Here is a 22524-nt window from a genome sequence, read left to right as displayed (position 1 = left end):
AATCGCACAGTTATTTAGAACAAATATTTGATTTGACCTCGTCCATAGGGTTAATATTTGACAATCGCATTCTAAATTTCAACAATGGACCCTTTGAATGTATATATATTTGGGTCTTCCCTCGGATGAGCTTCAGGAGATCCGGTCTTTTAGGTCCTTTTCAGTTGTACGTTCGCACTCATAATCACGTCGGACCTTGTTCATTCGTTCGCGTTCACGACGATAAGAGGAACGTTGGACTCGATCACATAACCTCGTCGCGATTAATTGACTGATGAACCCGGTCAGTCGTTTCGTATTTAAAACGTTTAATATTTATGACGTTACCGGCATCCCGCTGCCGTTATATTAGACGAAATGGACGCGTTGTGTGGAACCAATTGAAATGAAAATGAAAAGATATACAATTTTTGGTTTTCTGTGTAATGTCGCTGTACGTGAAGCTCACATACTTGGGGGAAATTTCGAATTTTTATCAATATTGTTTTCTAAGACATAATCGGCGTACTTACCATGTTTGTTGTCATCAGAAATGTCTGACATAAAGTCATAAGAAAACAATATCGGTATATGTATTACAAATGGCATTATCTTTTACACATACCACAACATTTATTCAATAGTGCCTAAAAATTAAAATTAATAGTTTCCACACTTTTTTTGGCGGAAACAGGAATCGTACCTTTTCATTTTGGCGAAAAAGGGTAACTCCCGTGTAGACCCGTGGCACGTTCGACAGGACAAGAGGTGTACAAAATCGAAAACTCAAAAATAACACGCGCGAACAATTATGACGACGTAATGTTATCGCGTAGCGTTTTTATAATGTTTTTTTTTTTGCTGTTCACGAAATCGGTCGGCCGAGATTTCTGTGGGCACGAGCACGGTCAACCTATGTCATCCGAAATCATTGGGCACGCGGTAGACGTGAACGTGAATACGCGCACGTGGTATAATCGTTGGTTAGCGCACAACAAGAATTGGTACTCTGCACATGTTGTCCACCTCGTATCGACGTATTTACCCGTCTATTACACCATTTATTGTGTGACCTATATCACTGTACCTATCGTACGACGTAATGTTTGATCTATGAAAACAGCAGAGTTGACGTTTTGCATGCGTATATTATATTATAGTGTATAGATACGAACGCGCGCGCGTGATATTGTTATATTAAGACGTAGCGCTAATAGTAGTAGTAGTAGTGACGGTCGTTGTGGTGGAGTGAGGTGAGGTGGTTTGGAAAATAATACTAGTAATATATCCTCTTGTTGTGGTGTAAACAGGTACCTGCACTTAGGTTTTTATTACCATTGCCGTACGGTACAACAGACGTACATAAAATAATGTAGCTGTGCTGTGTAATAGTTACGATTACAAAAGTATTACGTTTTCCGTCGAATAAATAGAAATAAAATGATGGTATTGGGAACAACAATAACGATTGAGAAAATGAATCAATGTTTAGACAGGCATAACGAGTTAATTTCGACGAGAAGGAAAAAAAAATCGTGACTCTTGAACAAAACGTTACATTACACGGGCGAATTGAATGTGTTTATAAACAAAATACAATACACAAACTGCGTTTTCAACCGATTTTACAAATGTAAAACAAAAATAAATAACCATTGATTAACAATGATTTTTTTTTTTTTTTTAGAAGATCGCCAAAGAGTTTAAATGTACGGAGTGTACTCAAAACGTTTGTTCGCATTCTCTACTCATAGACGTAATTCCAAAAGCGGTAAGCCATAATTCATAACTATTCATATTGAAAACAACTACGTATTAGAAGTAGTTCACTATTTGACAACATTTTCATCTACTAGTAACTAAATTCTATTTTCACAACAGCTAATACGCTCGAGCAATGTAAAATATACATACATTTGATTTAGGCGTTTTTATAGTTTTTAACGATAAAATAATTGAGGTTAAACATTTTCTCAATTCATTAACCAAACAAATGTTTTAGTAATTTGTTTAAATTGCATAATGAAATAAATAATGAAAAGATGAGAAAATGATAAAAAATTACCTTACCGGAGGTCCATCAATCTTTATTTAAAACGTAAACGCAACCATCTAAATTTCACTGGTACGTAGTAATAATATTATACAATAATAATTAACAACTCGGGCCGTGAAAGCGTTCAAAAGATTCGTTCGACCAGGAAACAGATATGAAATATAATGAAACAAGCCATTAAAACTACATGCTAAGCTGCAGATACTATACTAGGTAGACTGAACACACGTACGACTGAATACACTAACCAAAAGTTGTTGTTTAATGTTTGTGAGAAATAAGTTTACGCATTTGGTTTCAGTACATCAAAATGTATTAACTTCCCTAGTTGCCGGACGTGAAATCAATCACGCCCATCTGCGACGAGAATTATAGCGCTGCAGTATCATGAATACTAATTGTTTAATTATTGTTTTTTAAATTTTTTGTGTTTATTTGTTTGATTTTCAGAACGAAAACATCGAGAAACTGTCAAACAATCCGGTCCATCTAGCCAAAACAATCGACATGATAGCGCGTTTCACGTTTCCCTCGTTGTTCGTCATGTTCTTGGCGTTCTTTTTCTTTTATTACTCGGTTAACGCCAACAATCAGGTTATATCCATCGGTTCCGACTGAGAACTCGCACGCCGATTTCAATAATAACAATAATAATGATAGCAACAATACCGTCTCGTTGTTTTCTGTTGTCGGCACGTCATCATTGCACATGCATGCGCACACCTAAACTCCGATTAAAATGAAACGTGTCGACAGTGAAACGATTTATAGCAAAATCGGTGCGTTTAGCTAAATGTTTCAACCACCACGTTTTCGTAATGTTAAAACCGTGTACATTTAATGGAAAATAATAATAATAAAGAAAAACCGTTTCACGATATTATCGTATTATGGCATGCGCTCAGCACTGGCTGTAGACAAATTATTTACATGAGTACATGTTAGATATATATGTAGTTTATAAAAATTATTATATTCGTTATTTGATAAAAAAAACTTCCAAGTTAAAATTTTGCTCAAGGTTCGATACGGCAAGCCTTAACGAATGAAAATAATAACGATAATTTTTCCGCAATATATTTGTTGACGAACGCAGCAGTATTATGCCCGGCCATGTATTATACGGACCAAGTAGATCGCTTTTTTAAGACCGTAAAGTGATTATGGAATACATCTCACCTACAGCGTCTACTGTTCCCCTTGATGGACGTGAAACATTTGTATAAGAAATTGTATTATTTATTCATGTATTTATTTGGCAATGTATAGACTAACGGTATTATATACATATATATATATATATTTTATTTTCAATTTAATTTAAAAATATTTAGTTCTAAGTATTAATATTTTTTTATTTATTTAATTAAGACAAACAATGTATATTTATGTATTGTATATATTTACCTATGTATAATGTTTAAGTACCTATTTATAAAAATAACGCGAATTTGTTTTAAACGCTTGTATTTATCATTGCAGTTAATCGACTAACCTTTAAGTTTTTGATCATTTCACTTGAAGTACCAACTCATGATATTTTCAAGTAGGTGGTATACTGCCCGTTTCGAAAAAAAAAAATTGTTGGTAATTCTTTATAGTATCTGTATAAACGGATACTACACCTCCAATAAAACGTGGTCGAGAATTAATCTAATTTTACGAGGAACCTGGTAACAGCGTAACTGCACTCAAATCTGAAAAATCAGTGAAAATGTTCATTTAGTGTGGGTAAAAACTTCGTAGATTGAAAATCAGATTTTCCATTTTGCAGTAGGCGATTTGCAAGTCACCAATATTTTTATTTTTTTTTTTCCTAGCGCATGAGAAAATAATTATTATACAGTAAATATTAGGAACACTAAATCAATTTTACCTATTTTCTACGACTAAAAACAAATGATTTGATGAAATCTCAAGAGTGAACGTGGTCGAGATTTGGCGGTTTATCAAAATATACTTTTTCTGAAAACAAAAACGTGATAACGAAGATATTATTAGCACGTCATAGGCATTATTTTTTAGAATTGCAACTCAGAGCTTTTATTTAAACTTGTTTTGTTGATGAATGTTGCAATCTATTTTTTTTTAATACAATTCAATTATTTTCTAACCTATATAAATACGTTAACTTTTTCAATTGCACACGCAAACCATGTGATACGGCAATAATTTTAAAGTACTTTCCAGTGCACTATTTAATATTGTTAGTTTGTTCTAAGCTCTCGTGATCTGCGTAGTGGATAAAATAATAGTGTTTAATTTCCCGGGTAATTGTAGCTGCGTGCGTTATACAAACACGTGCGTATGTGAAAAAATATGGGGTCGAGACATTTAGTGTAAATTTAAATAAGAGAAACTTCACACTATTCCTTACATAATATTTTATATAAATAAGTGTTCTATCCCGGGGTACAGAGAAAATAAATAATTTCATACGAAAAAGTGTTTTGATTTCATTAAAAAAAAAAATTAAATAAATATATTTTTATGCATTTATACTGACTTGGTTATAATGAAAAGATATGCTTTGTTCTGGTGTTAACGCTTTTTATCGAATGCGTTTTAAAAAAATCGTTGAATATAATATTATTGCTGTCGTGTGATGTAGCGTTATGTAAACTAAACGCCAATGTTCATAAAAATGACAGTACAAAGATTTCAGAACGATTAGTCTAAAAGAATTTGCTGATCAAACTCTTTTTGACCGGACGTCCGGAATCGAGAAGGTATATACGTGAGATTTGAGTCAGCAAAGTAGTTCAAAGACAGTCGTTTTGCAGAACATTCGATACATTTCTTGTGATATTGAATAGAATGAGTAGTTAATTAGTCATGCAAATGTTATTTTTTTCACATTAATTTAATCCTACTCGTAATTTTATGTTTCCGGGTTCTCATTGAAAATCCGTAACGAATGAAAACTTTTATACTATCAAAAATAAACGAAAAACTGATTATTATTAACATGCAATACTATGTTGATAATAAAAAATATGGATTAAAATTATTTGAATAGTAAACAAAATGAATATTTTAATGTTGTACGACTCTGACGTACCATATCATATTTATACTTGAATTTAATAGTGTTAGACGTACCTACTGTAGGATTTCTACATTAAATAATTATCTTGAAAATAAAATATTTATTTAATTTACAGACTTAAATGTCTGGTATCATGACATTTAGACAGGGTAAGAGATAAAATATTTTTTTAATTTTAATATTTTTTAATGATGACAGCCATATTATGTATTATAGCATACTGTACAAAGACAGTAAGACTTTTTTTTTTTGTGAATAAATCGGTAACAGAGTCAGTAAAGGTAGACCCATTACTTTCACCCGACCTAAAGGGATAGTAAGAATTAGCAAATATTGTATGATGGGTAACTAAACATTTATCACGACTAATTTATACATATTGTTAGATGGATTGTTTATACTACTCTATACTGTATATCGTAATGATAACGATGTGTACTGTCGAAATAGCTGACGTTAATTATTATATTATATTTTTATTGATCTTGCTTAAACTGTATTAAATATTTGCATATCGATTGAGTTTATTTGATATTTTTTAAGTTACCTTGTAATAATTTCGAAAATAGCAATTTATTATCAGTATGTGTAGACATTTTGTATGAAAGGACTTTTATCGCTTTTTAGACATTCAAGTCTTGGATTGAGGTTTTAGTTTGAGATGGGAGGATGTGAAAATGTGAAAGCATTAGGAAAAGATATAGCTATTAGCATAGATTGGAGAACAAAAACATCGGTTAGGCAAAACTGGAAGCAAGGTTGTATGTCGTAATGGTCCTAGTGGCTGATTTACCGAAGAAAAAGAAGAAGACACGATTTATATCTACTATCTATTATAGTGACGGAGTGGACATTTTTCTTGATATTGAATTTGATATTTAATGATTTTATAATCATTAGATACATAATTTTAGAACTTTTTAAATAATAAATGATAGTTGAATGATGATTGAATAATGAATAACTTACAATATTTTATAAATATTTGATACGATAAATTATGATAAACCGAAGTTAAAAATAATTCTGATCTGTCTTTATAAAATTCAACATTTATTTAGGTTATTTCAGAGTTAATGATAAGTTTTAAAAAATATATGGATATGGAAGAATAATAAATTAAGTACATCGTATATTGTATATTAAAATAATCATTTATGATATGGATTATGAATATAATGAGTACAATAGATATTGTTTTTACAACAAATTATTCAAAATTACCGAAGCAAGTTGCATATTAATAGGTTAAGATGTAAGCTAAAACTAGAGTAGAAATTCGAATAATGAAATTTTTGCAAATTGTGCGGTTATATTTAATTATTTGTGTAATTTCTATTAATAATCTACTGGGAAGCTGAAATTAGAATTAAAATTTGTTTTGAACACAATTTGCTATTTCGATATTTTTATCAATCAATATGATTTGAAATTAATCTTGAGCTATCGAAGTCCATTGGCGTTCCAGTTGAGTATGATTAATGGAGTATTTATGCTTATATTAAATTTCATTTTTAGAGATAATTTTACTAATAAGGGTTGTTAGGAGATTTATAAGTGACATGATAAGAGATTGAAAATATTCTAGGGAGGATGAAAATTAAGAGGTGCGAGAAGGTTCAGGATTCTGCGAATGTCGATTTATTAGAATTTTAGATGCATCTGATTTGGGGTGAAAATTAGATGGGATATAAGAGGTTAAGTTAAAGATGATGAGTGATATTTTTGGTATTGTGAAATTGCTTTTGGACGTATACTTTTAGGCAAGTATCTATCAATTACTTCACTCACAGTATCTTCATTTGAAGGTTCTTCTGTACTAGTTTCCAAGCAGGATTAAAATACTTCTTATCCCAATCGATTTGTTAATTTTTTTCTTTATCTTGTTAAGGGGCGCCATATTGGGGGAAGGGAACAGGTCTGAAAATTAGTAATAAGACTGTAATTTAGTCTTACAAATTTATTATAACTTTTGTCTATTACCAGTATATATTTCGTCGGACATAATATTATCGCTATGCGTGTCCATATCGAGCTGAGTCACGTCGTATACTCGTATATTCCGATATCTCTGTATATATGTCACGCACCTTTAGCTGAAGGATCGAACACTGAAAGCCGGAAACCAGGTGACAAAAAGCGCTTGACCCACGTATAATGACGGACATGGTAAACACCCTGTCACAATATTTTTATTTTTCCAATCAATTATTAGTCTTGCAACTGCTGCGTGACTGGATTTGGTTCACAATGTCAGCAAACACACACACACAAGTGCGCACGCATACATATAACATAAATTTATTTCGTTACGTTTTTTTTCGGAAAAAAGGGCCATTGAGTTACATTTCAAACTCTATTGATATCTATCTCTCTATATAAATTCGATAGTTTATAATCGTAACCAACATATATGGTAAACTATCTATGCTTGAAAATGTGAGGTTTCAATATTTTTTAACCACTCTTATGCCATGCCTTTCTTGTAAATTTTAAAAATCTCATGTCCCTCTTTCTCAATGAATTTCAATTTCAGAAAAAATGATTTATTTTATACGTTTTAATAGGTAAAACTAAAATTATAAAGTTGTAAACCTGTTTTTGTTTTCATTGGTAGTGGTATAAAAAAAAAGTTATTTATTTTACTCTGTGATGACTGCTTGTACCCCCAGCACTGTGTTCACTCCTCTCCCGTTCAAAGTGGTATGCCTCCAAGTTGGAAAACATTCTTTTAGGCGTACTGTGCGTTGTGTAGACTTTTCCGAATACTTACGTGCCAGTCGATCGATTACACTGCTGCTACGATTATATTATTTCCAACAATATTAACAGTTTCGCCTCATTTTATAGTATATTATAATATCGTAGTACGTGTTCGTTTTTGCGGTTTTTTTTTTTTTTTTTGATATTCCGTCGATCCTTGCAAACGCGTTAAAGATAATAACTCCTCAAACTGAAGGTACGATTTTTTTATTCGTATTTATATGTTTAAAAAAAAAAAACTTTGCTTAACAAACCCTAACGTGAATAATATTGTGCCTTACGTCAAATAAGTACAATAAAATGTTTCGTAAATTGTTATTACAACGTACACTATTAAAGACACGCATATAATAAATAACAGAGGTGGATCTATAAAAAGGGGGAAGTCGACTTCTTACCCTTTTGGAAATAACTAAAACAAATGTTAAGTTTTTAAAATATTTTGTTGTTTTTAATAATTATAAACTTTATTATTACCGAACTAGAACAAAAATAATATTAATAACTTTCAGCCAAGACTAATATTGTTCAGAAGTTCTACTCGACTTAGTAATTATAAAACTACATCTACCCACGAATTATATTTCGAAAATATAATTCTGATAGACAACGAATGTAATAAAATTAACGTAAAAAATATATAGTAAATTGTGATTTTCAAATAGTTTCGCTGAAGTTTATAAAACGTAAATTGTTGATTAAGAATAAAACGTAAAAACAAAGTAGCGTTATAATGAAATACTCGTCAAGTGCTCGAAATACGCACGAATGTATACATACGTTCTGCAATAAAATGTGATCTGCCATCTAGCGATGAAGTTGAAAATATCATTGCGCGGTGGTGTTACTTTTCGTCCGTGGATAGATGATATTACATACGAATACAAATCACCACCAGGTAGTTGGTGCAAATTACTAACGAATAATTTTTTCCGGCCAAAGAATAAATCACGTTTCAATGGTATAAACATTATTTCGCATAATAACAGTTCTTGATTCTCAGTCGTCTCGTCGTGTGTTTCGACGCTTACCTGACAAGCAATCGCCGCGATAACGAGATTATAATAATTAATAATGTCGTCTCGTCACAATAACGGTAAAAATTTCGTACGACAACGACGATCCCGGATCAAGACGTGATGTTTTCATTTCTCGTTGATCATTACCTTTAGTATTTACCTGTACAGGCGAGAAAAGATAATTTAATATAATATTAGTGCACTATTCAAACGTTGGTTGATGTATGCATATTTTCTTTTGTTTTTTGAAAAGCACGGCGTACGATGAATAACATTTGATACGCTTGTATTTATGATGTATCTTTTTGTGTACATATATACTATGACGTACATATACCCCGTTCGTTAATTATGTGCTCCTCGCACAGTGAATGACCCCATTGAATTTTGGTGGTTTTCAACGTAATTTCTAGTTCATTCTCTCTCTCTCTCTATCATTCATTATCTCTCTGTATGTATATTAGTGCTCCTTATTTCACTTAAAATTAAGGTTAGATTTTTAAGACCCGTTGCTTAACATTTTCCATGCATTTATAATATTATTAGCGTGTATCCGTGAATTATTATATTGACGCGTATACCCGTGAATTTGTGAATTCATGTATTTATGCCTTTAGGGTTTTGTTACATATGACAACATTCTCACTCATTCCTTTTCACATTCCGCAATCTGTCTGAAGACACAATGAAGAATATGATCGATCAAAACAATACAAAGAATATCCCTCTTTTACATTCGAAATAAGAAATTCAACGTCTTGGCATATGATTCTGTTGTTAAATATTTTGAACGTTTTATTGACACTCCTTTTTACCCACAGTTGAAGTATGATTTATCGCGATTACTTGATTATTTTGAATAAACGCGGGATGGTAAAATGGATAGAAGCGGGAAAAAAAAATCCAAAATTTTCAATTTCAATTTTGAATTACTACGTTGATGAGTATAACATTCAAAAAACCAATAATTTAGTAGAAGGATGGCATATTGGATTATCATATATTTTAAACGCTATGCATCCTAAAATTTGGAAATTTATAAGATCCAGACAAAATGCAAAAAAGCTAAATCGTCTGTAAATGATTCAATTTTGTAATGGAGCATAAACCGCTAAAAAAGGGAAAAAACATAATGACACCGCAATGAAAATAAATACTAGTGCTGATATTCAAGCCCATATTGATTATATAATTATCGGCCAATATTGACAATATCGGTTTTACCGGTATCAATATTTTTTTTTTAAATCTGATATTTGAACCCATATAAGAATATTATGTGTATTCGAGTGATTATGACTCCAATACGTGTTCACGTGTTTCAGCATTTATTAATTCACGTATATTAATCATAAATTTTTTTATTTTGTTACATTAACATGCTTACGGTATCCGTGAACACGTATATTTGTAATCTAGTAAGAAAATAAAACCCCTTAGTGCATATCCAATGATCGTAGTAAATTTATTAATGACATTATAAAATGAAACTGTTTCAACTACATATTTTTCTATTGATAATATAGCCATACTGGTGAGATACTTTGACCTGTTGTTTATCTAAGATAGTTTTTTATAATTTTCAGCTTGCTGAAGCTTCTTTTACAAGTACCTGTTGTGACAGGAATCATTAAAAATATTCGTATTACCACCTCTAAGTTCGGATATAAATCTTGTAAAGAGTACTGATCAATATGGCTTAGAATATCTATTTTTGTAATCTTAAGTTATTATAATTTTGAAATGTTGTTACGTTTGGTAAATCGTATATATTATTTAACAAAATAATTAAACATAGTTAAATAAATATACATTTTTCAAATATTTCGTGAAAAATGTTACATAAGTTGTGTTGAAATTTGTGCCCCTCTTGGAATGGCGTCCCTGGCCAATGTCCCCTTGCCCTGCGCTAAATACGGCCCTGCACCGAGTACGCGTGTACATTGAAACATGTATGCTACATTTATAATGTGGCACAAAGACACGGTTACGCGATAAAACGATCGCAAAAACATCAAACACCACGTCCAGACGTTTATTTATGAACCTATTAGTTTTATTAAGTGCAGAGGTACTCAACTCCAATTTCGTACGAGTGGTGTCCTGAGCATAAGTGTATGTGAAATGTAATACATAAGTACCTGTGTACGTGTATGCACGTGCATGCATGGCTTGTGTGTATGTATATAAATATGTGTATGTGTATATGAGTGTGTATGTGTGTGTGGACACGGGAAATCACACGGTGATCCATTCCGTGTTCGAATACAATAATATAAAATACTAATATTTTAAATGCTTAACGATAATAGATGATATCATCAATGCCTAGGCATTAATTGACAACATAGAGAATGTTGTAAAAATCGAATATTTTGTTGGCACATTTACAACTATGAATAGGAAATTACCCAATATTATTAATATTTAAAAATTGATATGTATTTAGATATTTTTGTTTAGCGAAATATTAAAATTAGGTTCGTAATAATTATACATAACTATTTATATTCACAATTTATTGTATTATTATACCGTGCCAATTGGAATTGCATAAAATATTAATTTTTTACAAGTACATCTATTATTTTTGCATCCTGTTTTACAAATACATCTAGTATACCTTAGTGATTCCGATCACGAGGTTCTATAGATACATTAGTATTACATGGAGAAAGAATAACATTTTATTTATAATTATTTAACTAATAAATTTGATTTCAAGTTGTGTATTTTTTCTGCACTGGCCATTTACGATATGGATTACGTAACCTAATTTAAACATAACCCGGCAAATATATTGCAACTTTATTGTAACTGTTGAACAAATTATTACGATAACATTCGACATTGCCTTGCTTAACAGCAGAGGTATATTTAGTGTAAACTTATCAAAACCATCAACAATATCAATTCATCTCAAGAAAATGGGATTGACTATCAGGTAAACGGATCTACACGACAGTACCGTCAGGCAATAATGCACCGCGAACGGGTAACAACGACGTTTCTGCTCCGTCGAGAAGTGTTCGCGTCCGACATTCGATCGATAGAGCATCCGCACTTGAAATGCATGATATTTATGTGTTTTTCAGTTCCGATCGCCGTAGTGGTCCTACTCAGGAGGCGGACAGGAATGACGAGCGATTGCAGTTGATTACCTTCTGTTTAATCTGTAGATGGCCACGGTTCCTTGTCTGGTTAACAGAGGATCAAGGTGCGTACGATTGAGGTTTTATTTGCGGTATGACACCTTTCGATTTCCGTTAGGGTTTTCTTAACGTATCATCTCGCTCGTACTTTTCCCACATTAGCCCGTCGGGGTTTCGCGCATCACGATTGCTGCACGGGACCGGAAGAACGACCGAGACGGCCCTCTGGTTCGCGATGACGTCGGTGGTCGAACGGCTACCAGTCCCGTATCCTTTGCGGAATGCGGTTCACAAACGGACTTCGTCACTACTGTCAGCACACGAGTGGCCAAACGTGACTTCGCGTGCGGCGACTCCTGCACAACGTTCGTTGACACGTGCACGCAGACTTAACCGTCCGCCGGTGAAGTCGCGTCCGACGTCATCGAAGTAACTAGCGAGCAGGCGCATTCTGCACTGATGTGCGATGCGGTCGACTCGCTGACAAGTGTCCGCGTGATGACAGAACAAGTCAGTACGTTTGGTGATGATGAAGACGAAATCGTTCCTTACGTACTACCGAAAATGAAAGAAAATCGCGCCAAAGTAAGTGCAAAACCACATTACCATTAATTATTTACGGTCATGTTCAACGCGAACGGTGGCCCTTCCGGATTCTGCATATTTTTCACGTACGCGATACGACTCGATTTTGTGCGCAGTGTAGTTATAGAACATCAACATTTACGCTTTTCATTTGTCGGGACCAAAATTTGTTTCCCACAAATGCACACAAGAATATTTGAGTGGATTTGAAAAAAAAACATTATCATTTCAATAACTCGTGAACTTGAGGGCGGCAAAATAATTTGCTGCTGATTGTTTGCATCAGTCGATCACAGTAAAACGATTGCTAACAGTGTAACACCCAGGGCTGGGCAAGATACCTAAAAATAAGTATCTAAATACAAGATAAAAGATACTTCGATATTTTTTAAGATATTAGATACGAGATACAGGTAGTTGATATACATATAAGATACAAGATAATTTATTCATTTATTAATATATATTTATTTATTTGTTTATGCATTTACATTAGGTACAATAAAAAGAGTATAAATATATTTATAAATTACAAATTTTATTTATTAACTATTAAATAATTACATTTAAAAAAAATGATATGTAGTATTATAATAAAAACATGTATATATTATATCCCATGTTTTAAAATAAATTCCTGGTTACCTTTTATTCTTTTAAAGACTAATTTCAATTAATAATAATAAATTATTATATATATGCATATAATTGATAATAAATATTAATAATTATTAATAGTAAATAATTTAAATTTTCAATTTACATTTATTTCTTCATCAAAATTTAATATTATATAGAATGTCCCATATAAGGATTCTGGAATATTAACAATTACATTATTATTCTTGTTTTTAGTAATAGGTACTTAAAATCGGACGACACTACACAAATACCGCGTAGACAGAAAATATGAACCGATCATCGCACAATCACACAGTCTAAAATAAATTTTTAACACGATAAAATTAAGAAAACATTCTGCCGATAAACTGGATTTATATAACTTACTGATTACAAAATTTGCTCATATTAAAGATCATATGTAATATAATCTTTATTATGAACAAATATTGTATATATTGTTCATTTATCAAGTGAATGCCTTTGACGTGAAAAACTTTAATCTAAATTATTAATAATTATAATTACATAACAATAGATTGTATTTAGTCTTTAATCATAAAAATATACTATATACAAGTTTAAAAAGTATTTAAATTCACGATACCAGATTCAATATACAATTTGATCTCAGATACGTATCTTAAATACTAGTATCTAAGATACTGCCCAGTCCCGGTAACAACAAACAACAGATACATACAACACGATACTAATCAACAGGATATTATCTAATATATACATAATTATCTGCATGAACTCTCCAATGTTTACTAATTACGACGTACTATTCCTAGGAATTGAACGTCACTTATAAACTGTGGGAAAATCGGTTTGCACGATTTTCGAAATTCAATGACGGCATCATGGCAGACCCAGGTATGTTGACAGACGAACGTCTTAAGTTATCGTTCGACTCCGTTTGTGTTTTCATCATTTTACGATTTCTACAGCGACCCTTTACTCCGGTCCTCCAGAAGTTTTGGCAAAACTGATGGCTTCCCGGTGTAAGTCGCTGGGTACTGTGATAAACCCGTTTTGCGGTTCCGGTGCGATCGCGATCCAACTGGCCATGGTCTGCCGCAAAGGTATATTGCTGACAACATGAAAATACAATTATTGTCATATTATTTAACATGTTAATTGTTTATTAAATCGTAATGTCTACTAACATTGGACTCGTAACGGTTCGCGTTTTTTTATGTAGTCATTGCGATGGACAGTGACCCGGTCAAAATCGCGTTCGCCCGGAACAATGCTCATGTGTATGGGGTCGAAGATCGAATCGTCTTTCTGGTAGGTGACTTCTTTGTCGATGCCCACTCGCTGCAGAGGACAGACGGCATCGTCACGTCACCACCAGTGAACATGACTAAAGAGGAAATGGTGAAGTTAATCAAATTGGCAAGTAGGGTGGCACCGAAAGTCATAATGAGGTTAACGAAGGACCATGAACTGTCAGATGTAAGTCCACAGATCATGTTATGAGAGCATCAATACCCATATAATGTTTTTTTTTTTTTACAGCTGTACCAACTAGAGAATAAAATATTTAATAAAATTAATACAGAACAAATATGTATTGACAGGGAGCCAAATTCAATTTTGGCTTTCCTAGGTCCCGGAGTACGTATTTTTTTATATCATTAAACGTTTACAATAATTAGGTATAACTATAATCATCGGTCCATTGACCAATTCACACTTGCAAGTTAATTTTGTATGATAATAATCTGTTTTAGATGAATACGAATAATTATAATAGAAACGTAAATAGGATACAAAAGAAAGTGCTTTTGTTTTCGGATGGTAAGTTGTAAAAAGTGTACGATGTATATAGATAATGTAGTGTTTTTTGAAAGATCATGATACCAATGATGACGTTATTTTTAATTTCCATAGGGGTATCTGTTAATCGTCGTGTGCATTGGATAAGAGGTAATAATCTTTTTGCATACGACGATTACCTCAAAAACATTGAAGAATTCCTGAAGAGCCAAAATCTCAAATGATATACGATTCCTCAACACAATCGGAAGAATATAATACAATTGATATCTGATAGTAAATAGTATTTATAAATTATAAGGACATATTTCAGATAAGGAACATTTTGAATTTTCATGAATCATTTATAAGCAGTCTTAATTTCATGAAAAAAACGTTCTAAAGACATAAAAGTATTATATTAAATAGATAATCGTTTAACATTTTTATATTTCTACATGAAATATACAATGAAAAATTTTTGTAAGAGCATCGTTCGGTAGTTTTATATGTACCCGGTATGAGACCAAGCTTGTAATCAAAATAATGACTTAAAATAATTTACTAAAAAATAAAAATATTATTATAGATGTAATAATAGAAAACTAATTATTTTTAAAAAAATAACGGATACCTCTAAGTACTTCATTTTGTGTCTTATTTTATTTAGCTCTGAGTTCTAAAGGGATAATTCTATCAACCCCTCTGTCTCTTAAAATAGAACAGTTTCAATAAGTGAAGTATGAATATTTTTAGGATTATTCTGTTTTAATTTTGCCAGTGAGCCGTTTATTGAATATAAATATTACATTTTCAACGAACACCCGTACCGAGTAACAATTAGATACCACAATAACATCATTATTGTTAAATCCAACTAATAAATAAATTATATTTTATTTCAGATACACATACCATATAATATATTTTGAATTAGAACTTTGTATTTATTCTATATCCATTGAGAGATTAGAAACATGGTTAGGTTGATAACGGATGTGTTAAAATAAAATGGAGATCTACAAGTTCACTGTTTGTGTAAAATATTACAAATGACTGGTTCGAAATTATCATAAGTAACATTTTAAATACTATTAATTAAAAATTTTCATATTTCTCCTAATAACGTGATTTATTATTTCTAGATGTATTTCTAGTTTAATATAGCTCGGTCAAAGCTTTTGCGCATCTATTAATATTAGAACGTGATTCGTTTAGAGAAAGTTAATCAACAACGTTAATACAATTAAAATACACGATATGACATGTATTTCGACAAATAGATTCATGAAGGTAACTATATAATATTATTCTAAACTGAGTTTCAAATATTGATCAGACTTTTATTATTATTCAATATCAATGTGAGTTGACTGGGGTATCGAGGTATAAAACGATGAAACAACTGAAATCGATGAAACTGAGCCATCGGTTTAAATATTAATATAATTTGTGTAGTATTGATGTTTGTGAATTCGTTGAACAGAAAATTAGGGTGGTAAAAATCGGAGTTTACGACAACAGCAGGTTGGATTAGGATGAATTAATTTCGTCGGTTTTAGTTTCAGATCCAGATTAGTCGATTATGAAGGGATCTCGTTTTAAATATAGACAAAAACACTTACCGTTCAACTAATGACTTAATTCATTCAAAATAACTGTTATAATTTACTATATGATTTCGTAGAAGAAACAGACAATGGAGCAATGTAATAATTACATATAGGCACTATTAACAATATTATACATATAACATAGGTATACACTTATCTTATATACAGAGAATGTCGATCGATATTTTCGATCGACATTTTGACTTATAGTTTCGAAATATTTATTCACGATAGAAATTAATTTTATCATGTAAAACTAATTAATAAGATAATTAATAATTAAATAATTAATTTAGAAGTAGTAAACGAATTTATTTTTCTCCGATTTTGTTTCCCATTTTAAATTCCAACATACAATATATATAATTTGATCTTAATATTTACAAGATATTATTCAACAGTTATCCCCTATTATAATATGTTTATAAATATTAATATTTTTGAATTCTTATTATAAAATAAAATTTATCTGTTTTAATATTTTATAGATTCAATAAAATACATCAAGATGATGAAGTTACTTCTAGCTCACCGAACATGAAATACATAATCAACGATATTGAAGATGACTTAAAATATTATATAAATGTTTAATTTCTTAAAAATGTTTTCTATATTTATTTCATTACTTTAATAACATTTTACATTTTGTTTACATAATATTTATATTTTTTCTTGCAATATATAATATTATTATATTATTATATATTTCTATTTATTGATTTCTTATTTATATCGTCGCATACATGATAAAATGCATAATTGATAATGTAGGTAGCATATTTAAGATTAAGAAAAACTGATATGATGATGAATTTACAAAACTATATGATATAATAACTAAAATGGGTGTAATTTTATTTTTAAGTGGCAGAAAATGCATATAATATTCAAGTGCAATTGAATAAGTTCCTATATTTTAGTTTTCAATTGTATATAAATATTTATAATTATAATTTATATTATATTTATAATTTATAAGCAATTGAAATACAGTGGATTCCGCCTAATGTGGGCATAGGATAATGTCTAATTTCGAAAATTGGAGTGTTAAGCACACGCAAGCCCTTCCCTAAATTGCGCCCATGATTATATTTCACTGGTGCTCCTGTACTCTAATAAAATTAATAATATCTGCAACGCAAGTATGGTCACTGCGAGTGGTTTCTTCACTAGCAAATCCTGGGTATTGAATAAAATATAAAATATAAATAAAGATATTTTGATCCCTATAAAAGTATACAAAAGTAAATGCATATATATTATAAGAAATTTACATGTGAGGATAAACACAATAATAATTGACAGGAACTCAGGCTTAATCGATATTCTTCTTATATCCTGTCTTATATCCATTTTGGATCTTTTAAAAGATTACTATGCATTTTTATCCTATTAAAATCATAGATATTTTAGTAAATCAACTTTAAAACCGTTTAAAAACCTCATAAATAAAAATTAACTTACAATATTAATTAATCAAGTTAAAAAGTGTCACTGCTGGGTGGCTTTTTTTAACAGTCAACATTTGTATAACAATAATTCTATCCACTCATACTTGTGGCCAGTGTTGGGAATAGATAATGCAAAATTTATCTAGATAAAGATAAAAGATAATTTCATTTTTATCTAGATAAAAAAAAGATATTTTCAAAAAATGTTATTTTTTGGCCAATATTTCATATTTATAATAATATCTATGAAGACTCAATTGTAATCATTATTATCAATAGGTACCTAAGTGTTTAATGTTTATTATAGTAATGTAGTGTACTTTTAAGCAGTATTTATATATAATGTACAATATTTAATGATAGTTAATCATTAAAAAGGTGACACAAAAAAAAAAAAAAAAAAAACAATGAAAATTGTTTAGTAAGTATCAGGAGAATACAGAATACAAAAGAGATTATTTTAAGTTAATAATATTGTTTTCCATATAATCTTAATTTATTGATTTTCATTATTCTATAAGTAGTTACGATTTTACGGGTTCCAAGAGTGAAGTTTTACTATTTAACGTATGAGTTACGTGTGTAGCCGTAAACTAAAATCAAATACCTACTATATTTGGATATATATACTTCCATGGAAAAGTAAGAAATTAAGTTTAAAAATACCAAAAATATTTTCCCGACATGAAAATACAAACAAAATATCATACCAAGAAATAATAATTACTTATTAATAATACACGAATTATAATTATGAATACAAAATCTATATATATAAAAAAAAGTCTGGTTAGTTACAGAATATATAATTCAAGAACGGCTGACCGATTTTGACGAACTCTGACTTATTGGATTCGTCTCCGTACAAGAATAAAAATAACTCTAATCTTGGTAAGAATTCAGACAATTTCTAGATAAGAAAAAATTTTATTTATTTTTATTAATTTTCTATATTTTAAATGAATTACGCATTCAATCAAGTTACAAATTTGTAAATTTCATCTAGCTTTTTTTCTACAGTTAATTTAGGAAAAATATAATAAATAATAATAATAATAATAAAGTTTATTGCAACAATATCAATTTAACAAGTCAAATATACAATAAATATTTAAAATAATTGCAACTCATCCTACAAGCAAATAAGCTTAAATGCGGATGAATATATATATATCCACTATTTCATCAGCATAGCACAAAATATCAGCATTTAGGTTTCAGTTTAAAAGTCCATTAATAAAAATGATAAATAATATTGGGCCAAGAACAGTACCTTATGGCACCGAAAAACTATTGGTATTTATATCACTCGGTGTTCTTTCAATCATAACTTGTTGGGATCTATTTGAAATAAAAGATTTAAATACGTTTAGAGCATTACCTCTTTTACCACAAAAATCAAGTTTGTTTATTAATAACTCATGATTCACACCGTCAAACGCTTTTTTAAAATCAAGAAAAATACTCAAAACTTTGAATTTTTTATCCAAATTATCATGAATAATGTGGGAAATTTTAACTAATGGATCCACGGTTGACATATTTGGACGAAAACCATATTGATTTGGCGAAAAAAAATGAATGTTCATTAAGAAAATTAATAAGTCTTTTTTTAATACCTTTTTCAAAAAATTTAGATATAGTTAAAGTTAATGCAAGGGTCTGTAGTTACTACATAGTTTTTTGTCACCTGATTTAAAAAGAGGCAGAATAATATTATCTTTATTTGTAGGAGGATATTTGCCAAAGACCATTGAAAAATTAAAAATGATAGATAATGGGATTGAAATTGAATCAGCCGTTTTTTTAAGAATAAAATTAGATAAATCATTTATAAAATAAGAATTTTCTGGAATTTTCCGAACAAAATTTGAAATTTCAAAAGGGTATATTAGATCAAGATAAATAGAATTATTTATATGGCAATTTTTATTTAATTTATTATAATTACTATTATTTATCTCATCGAAAATATTTTTTCCAACATTAATATATTAATTATTAAATTCATTCAATATATTAGATTTGTTATGATAGTTAAAAGAATATTCGAAACGTTACTGTCCAGGCAATTTATTCGAGGTTCTTTTTTCTTAGAACTATATGAGAATTCATTTATTAATTTCCATGTGTTTTTCATATTGTTTTTAGATAAAAGTATTAGAACAATATAATATAAACAATGAGTTTTTTTAATTAATACGTTCAAAAAATGTCTATATTTGATATAATATTGTTTAAGATTTAAATCAAAAGGTGATTTAATTTTTTTTTTTATAAAGTTTTTGTCTATTTTTAATTTTTATAAGACCATTAGTTATCCATATTTTAATTTTATTGGTTTTTTTTAATTTACTTTTTGATGTAGTAGTAACTTTAGCAACACTTATAATTAATTAAGTTATTTTATATTTAAATTTCTCTACCAATATGTCTACATCATTAGCAATAAATAAACTCTGGCAATCAAATGAAAAAATTAAAGTATTTAATACATTGAAATTAATATTTTTTTTGCTATTAAACTTATTGTTTTTTAAATTATCCTTTGGATTTTCAATATAGTCATTATTTATAAAGAATGCAAAACTAAAATGATCCGTAATATCCGTTTTAATAAAAAAAGAATTTGCTTAGATATATCAATATTTCTAATAAAAATATGATCAATATAAGACGATGAAGTATCAGTAACCCTAGTAAAGAGTCAATACATGAAATAAAATTATATGTTACCTGAATATTTAAATAATTAGAGACATTACTTGATTTTTTAGGGATATTATTATTCATATCACCACAGATAATAATTACTTTATATGTATTAGAAATATTTGACAAATAGGCATCAATGCCCATTAAAAAATTATTAATAGCTAAACTTGGTGATCTATAAATTCCTATAATTTTATAATTAAGTTCGTTGAATTTAAAATTAATTTCAATAGAATTCCAATCTCTTATAATATTAGTATTAAGATCCGTGATATTTACATTATTTCTAATAAAAATAGTAACACCATCAGCTTTTTTTAACAAGCCTAAGAAATTATATGTTATATATCCATTAATATCAAAATTTAAATATTCACTTAACCATGTCTCAGTTAAAATAATAATTTCAAATGGTTGTGTAATAGTTTTCAGATAAACCAAGATTTCATTAAAGTGCAAATTAATACTACGAATATTACAATGAAAAATTGATAAGTCATTAGAATTAAAAACAATATCAGTTAAATTATCAATCATTTTATTAGCGACATTGTTACTAGAATTAATTTCTTTAAGAATATTTGGTTGGAAAGACATGAATAATAATAAGAAAAACTACAAAAATTAATTATAAACAAGTTATCGTGTAATAGTATTTCCAATCAAAGGCAACTTATAAAGATAAGACAATGAACGTGAAACAGGTACTATTTCCACAAACATTCAATCATTTTATTTGTATCTATCGTCATTAGTTGCGATAATGTACTCACACGTGTACCCGTATCACCTTCTTTCTTCTTCAAAAAAACTCCAATGCTGTTCGACCAAACATATTTGTAACAATATTTACTTGCCACTTGTTTTGTAGCCCATAATATTTTCTTATTCTCCATCGACAGTTGATCATTTAAATATATACGTGTTGGATCAAAGTTTGAGTATAAATCAGTTGCAATTATAGGTTTGATTTTACACTGGGTTTTGAAAGCTTTAATTAATTCTTCTTTTTTGTTATTGTTAAAAATAACAATTATGTTGCTTTTTAAATCATTACGCATTTTACTGCGATATAATTTACTCACATCTTCTTCTTTTAAGTTGATATTTACTAAGCTTGACAATTTTGCAAGTATATCAAATAAAGATTCATTTGTTGTGTTAGGAATGCCCGAAATATCAAGGTTATTCATTAATTTCACCTGTTCGCTAATATTTTGAGTTCTTTTTAATGAATTAATTTCTTCTTGTATTTTATTACATTTATATTCGACTTCGGTTATTTTCTTACTGTTTTCGTTAATTTTGGACACAAGATTATCTAATTTGATTGAAAAATCGTCAATTTTATTTGAGCAGAAAGTTATCGATTCCTTTACTTTATTAAATGATTTATTCAATATATCCAACTGTTTTAATTTAAATAAAATCGATTTAATAGAAGATTTGATATCACATAGATCAGTTATACTGTCCTTTTCTGATCGTTCAGATTCATTGCTTAAATCTTTATTCACCTTACGGATAGTGAAATTTTGTTTATTTGAACAAGGTTTACACTTCCATAAATCTTTATTTCTGCCTAATTTATTAAAGTTTGCAATATTACCAATTTGTGTGCACGATGGGTGAAAATTGGATCTGCATTCACAGCATATAATAGTTTTACTCGGCGATATCACTTGGTTACAACTATTATAAATAAAATTAATGATTATAAATAATGAAATCGGCACCTAATTCAGATATTC

At 29.6% G+C, this 22524-nt stretch overlaps 3 protein-coding genes across 5 annotated transcripts in view; 2 read left to right on the top strand and 1 right to left on the bottom strand.

Annotated features, from left to right (window-relative positions):
- Nucleotides 1–3314, top strand: part of LOC112692140 (glutamate-gated chloride channel-like) — a 43188-nt gene extending 39874 nt beyond the window's left edge. For both annotated transcript variants that reach the window (XM_025566706.1, XM_025566707.1), the window contains exons 10-11: nt 1667–1750; nt 2486–3314. In XM_025566706.1, the coding sequence (XP_025422491.1) occupies nt 1667–1750; nt 2486–2653 (252 nt within the window). In that variant the 3' untranslated portion in view covers nt 2654–3314. The remainder of the gene's footprint in view (nt 1–1666; nt 1751–2485) is intronic.
- An 8207-nt stretch (nt 3315–11521) lies between these two features.
- LOC112692122 (trimethylguanosine synthase-like) lies at nt 11522–17176 on the top strand. Of its 2 annotated transcripts, XR_003149381.1 has the most exons (11): nt 11522–12083; nt 12181–12603; nt 14022–14103; nt 14178–14312; nt 14432–14688; nt 14752–14850; nt 14967–15033; nt 15127–15288; nt 15897–16067; nt 16137–16284; nt 17093–17176. XR_003149381.1 is itself a non-coding variant. In XM_025566686.1 (8 exons), the coding sequence occupies exons 2-8, from the start codon at nt 12478–12480 to the stop codon at nt 15234–15236; spliced, it is 876 nt and encodes a 291-aa protein (XP_025422471.1). In that variant the 5' UTR covers nt 11522–12083; nt 12181–12477; the 3' UTR covers nt 15237–15361. The 2 variants fall into 2 exon arrangements, 1 of the variants encoding a protein (XP_025422471.1); XM_025566686.1 differs by lacking the exons at nt 15897–16067; nt 16137–16284; nt 17093–17176 and having other exon boundaries at nt 15127–15361.
- On the bottom strand, nt 14529–21846 carry LOC112692123. The gene is made up of 2 exons (XM_025566687.1): nt 21547–21846; nt 14529–14596 (listed from the first exon to the last, which is right to left on the bottom strand). The coding sequence occupies exons 1-2, from the start codon at nt 21832–21834 to the stop codon at nt 14573–14575; spliced, it is 312 nt and encodes a 103-aa protein (XP_025422472.1). The 5' UTR covers nt 21835–21846; the 3' UTR covers nt 14529–14572.
- Between the last annotated feature and the right edge of the window lie 678 nt (nt 21847–22524).

The sequence above is a fragment of the Sipha flava genome, unplaced genomic scaffold, assembly GCF_003268045.1.
Source record: "Sipha flava isolate LNK unplaced genomic scaffold, YSA_version1 70_pilon_pilon, whole genome shotgun sequence".
Classification (NCBI taxonomy): Eukaryota; Metazoa; Arthropoda; class Insecta; order Hemiptera; family Aphididae; genus Sipha; species Sipha flava.
This window is presented reverse-complemented; position numbering and strand designations above follow the sequence as displayed.

Excerpts from the sequence above, each read along its gene's own strand:
- LOC112692122 (XM_025566686.1), top strand. The coding sequence starts at position 12,478 with ATGTGCGATGCGGTCGACTCGCTGACAAGTGTCCGCGTGATGACAGAA. Across the intron at positions 14,313-14,431 it reads GGCCATGGTCTGCCGCAAAG|TCATTGCGATGGACAGTGAC; the intron begins GTATATTGCTGA and ends TTTTTTATGTAG. Across the intron at positions 14,851-14,966 it reads TGGCTTTCCTAGGTCCCGGA|ATGAATACGAATAATTATAA; the intron begins GTACGTATTTTT and ends AATCTGTTTTAG.
- LOC112692123 (XM_025566687.1), bottom strand. The coding sequence starts at position 21,834 with ATGCGTAATGATTTAAAAAGCAACATAATTGTTATTTTTAACAATAAC. Across the intron at positions 14,597-21,546 it reads AAGGTGATACGGGTACACGT|TCATGTTCACTGGTGGTGAC; the intron begins GTGAGTACATTA and ends TTTCCTCTTTAG.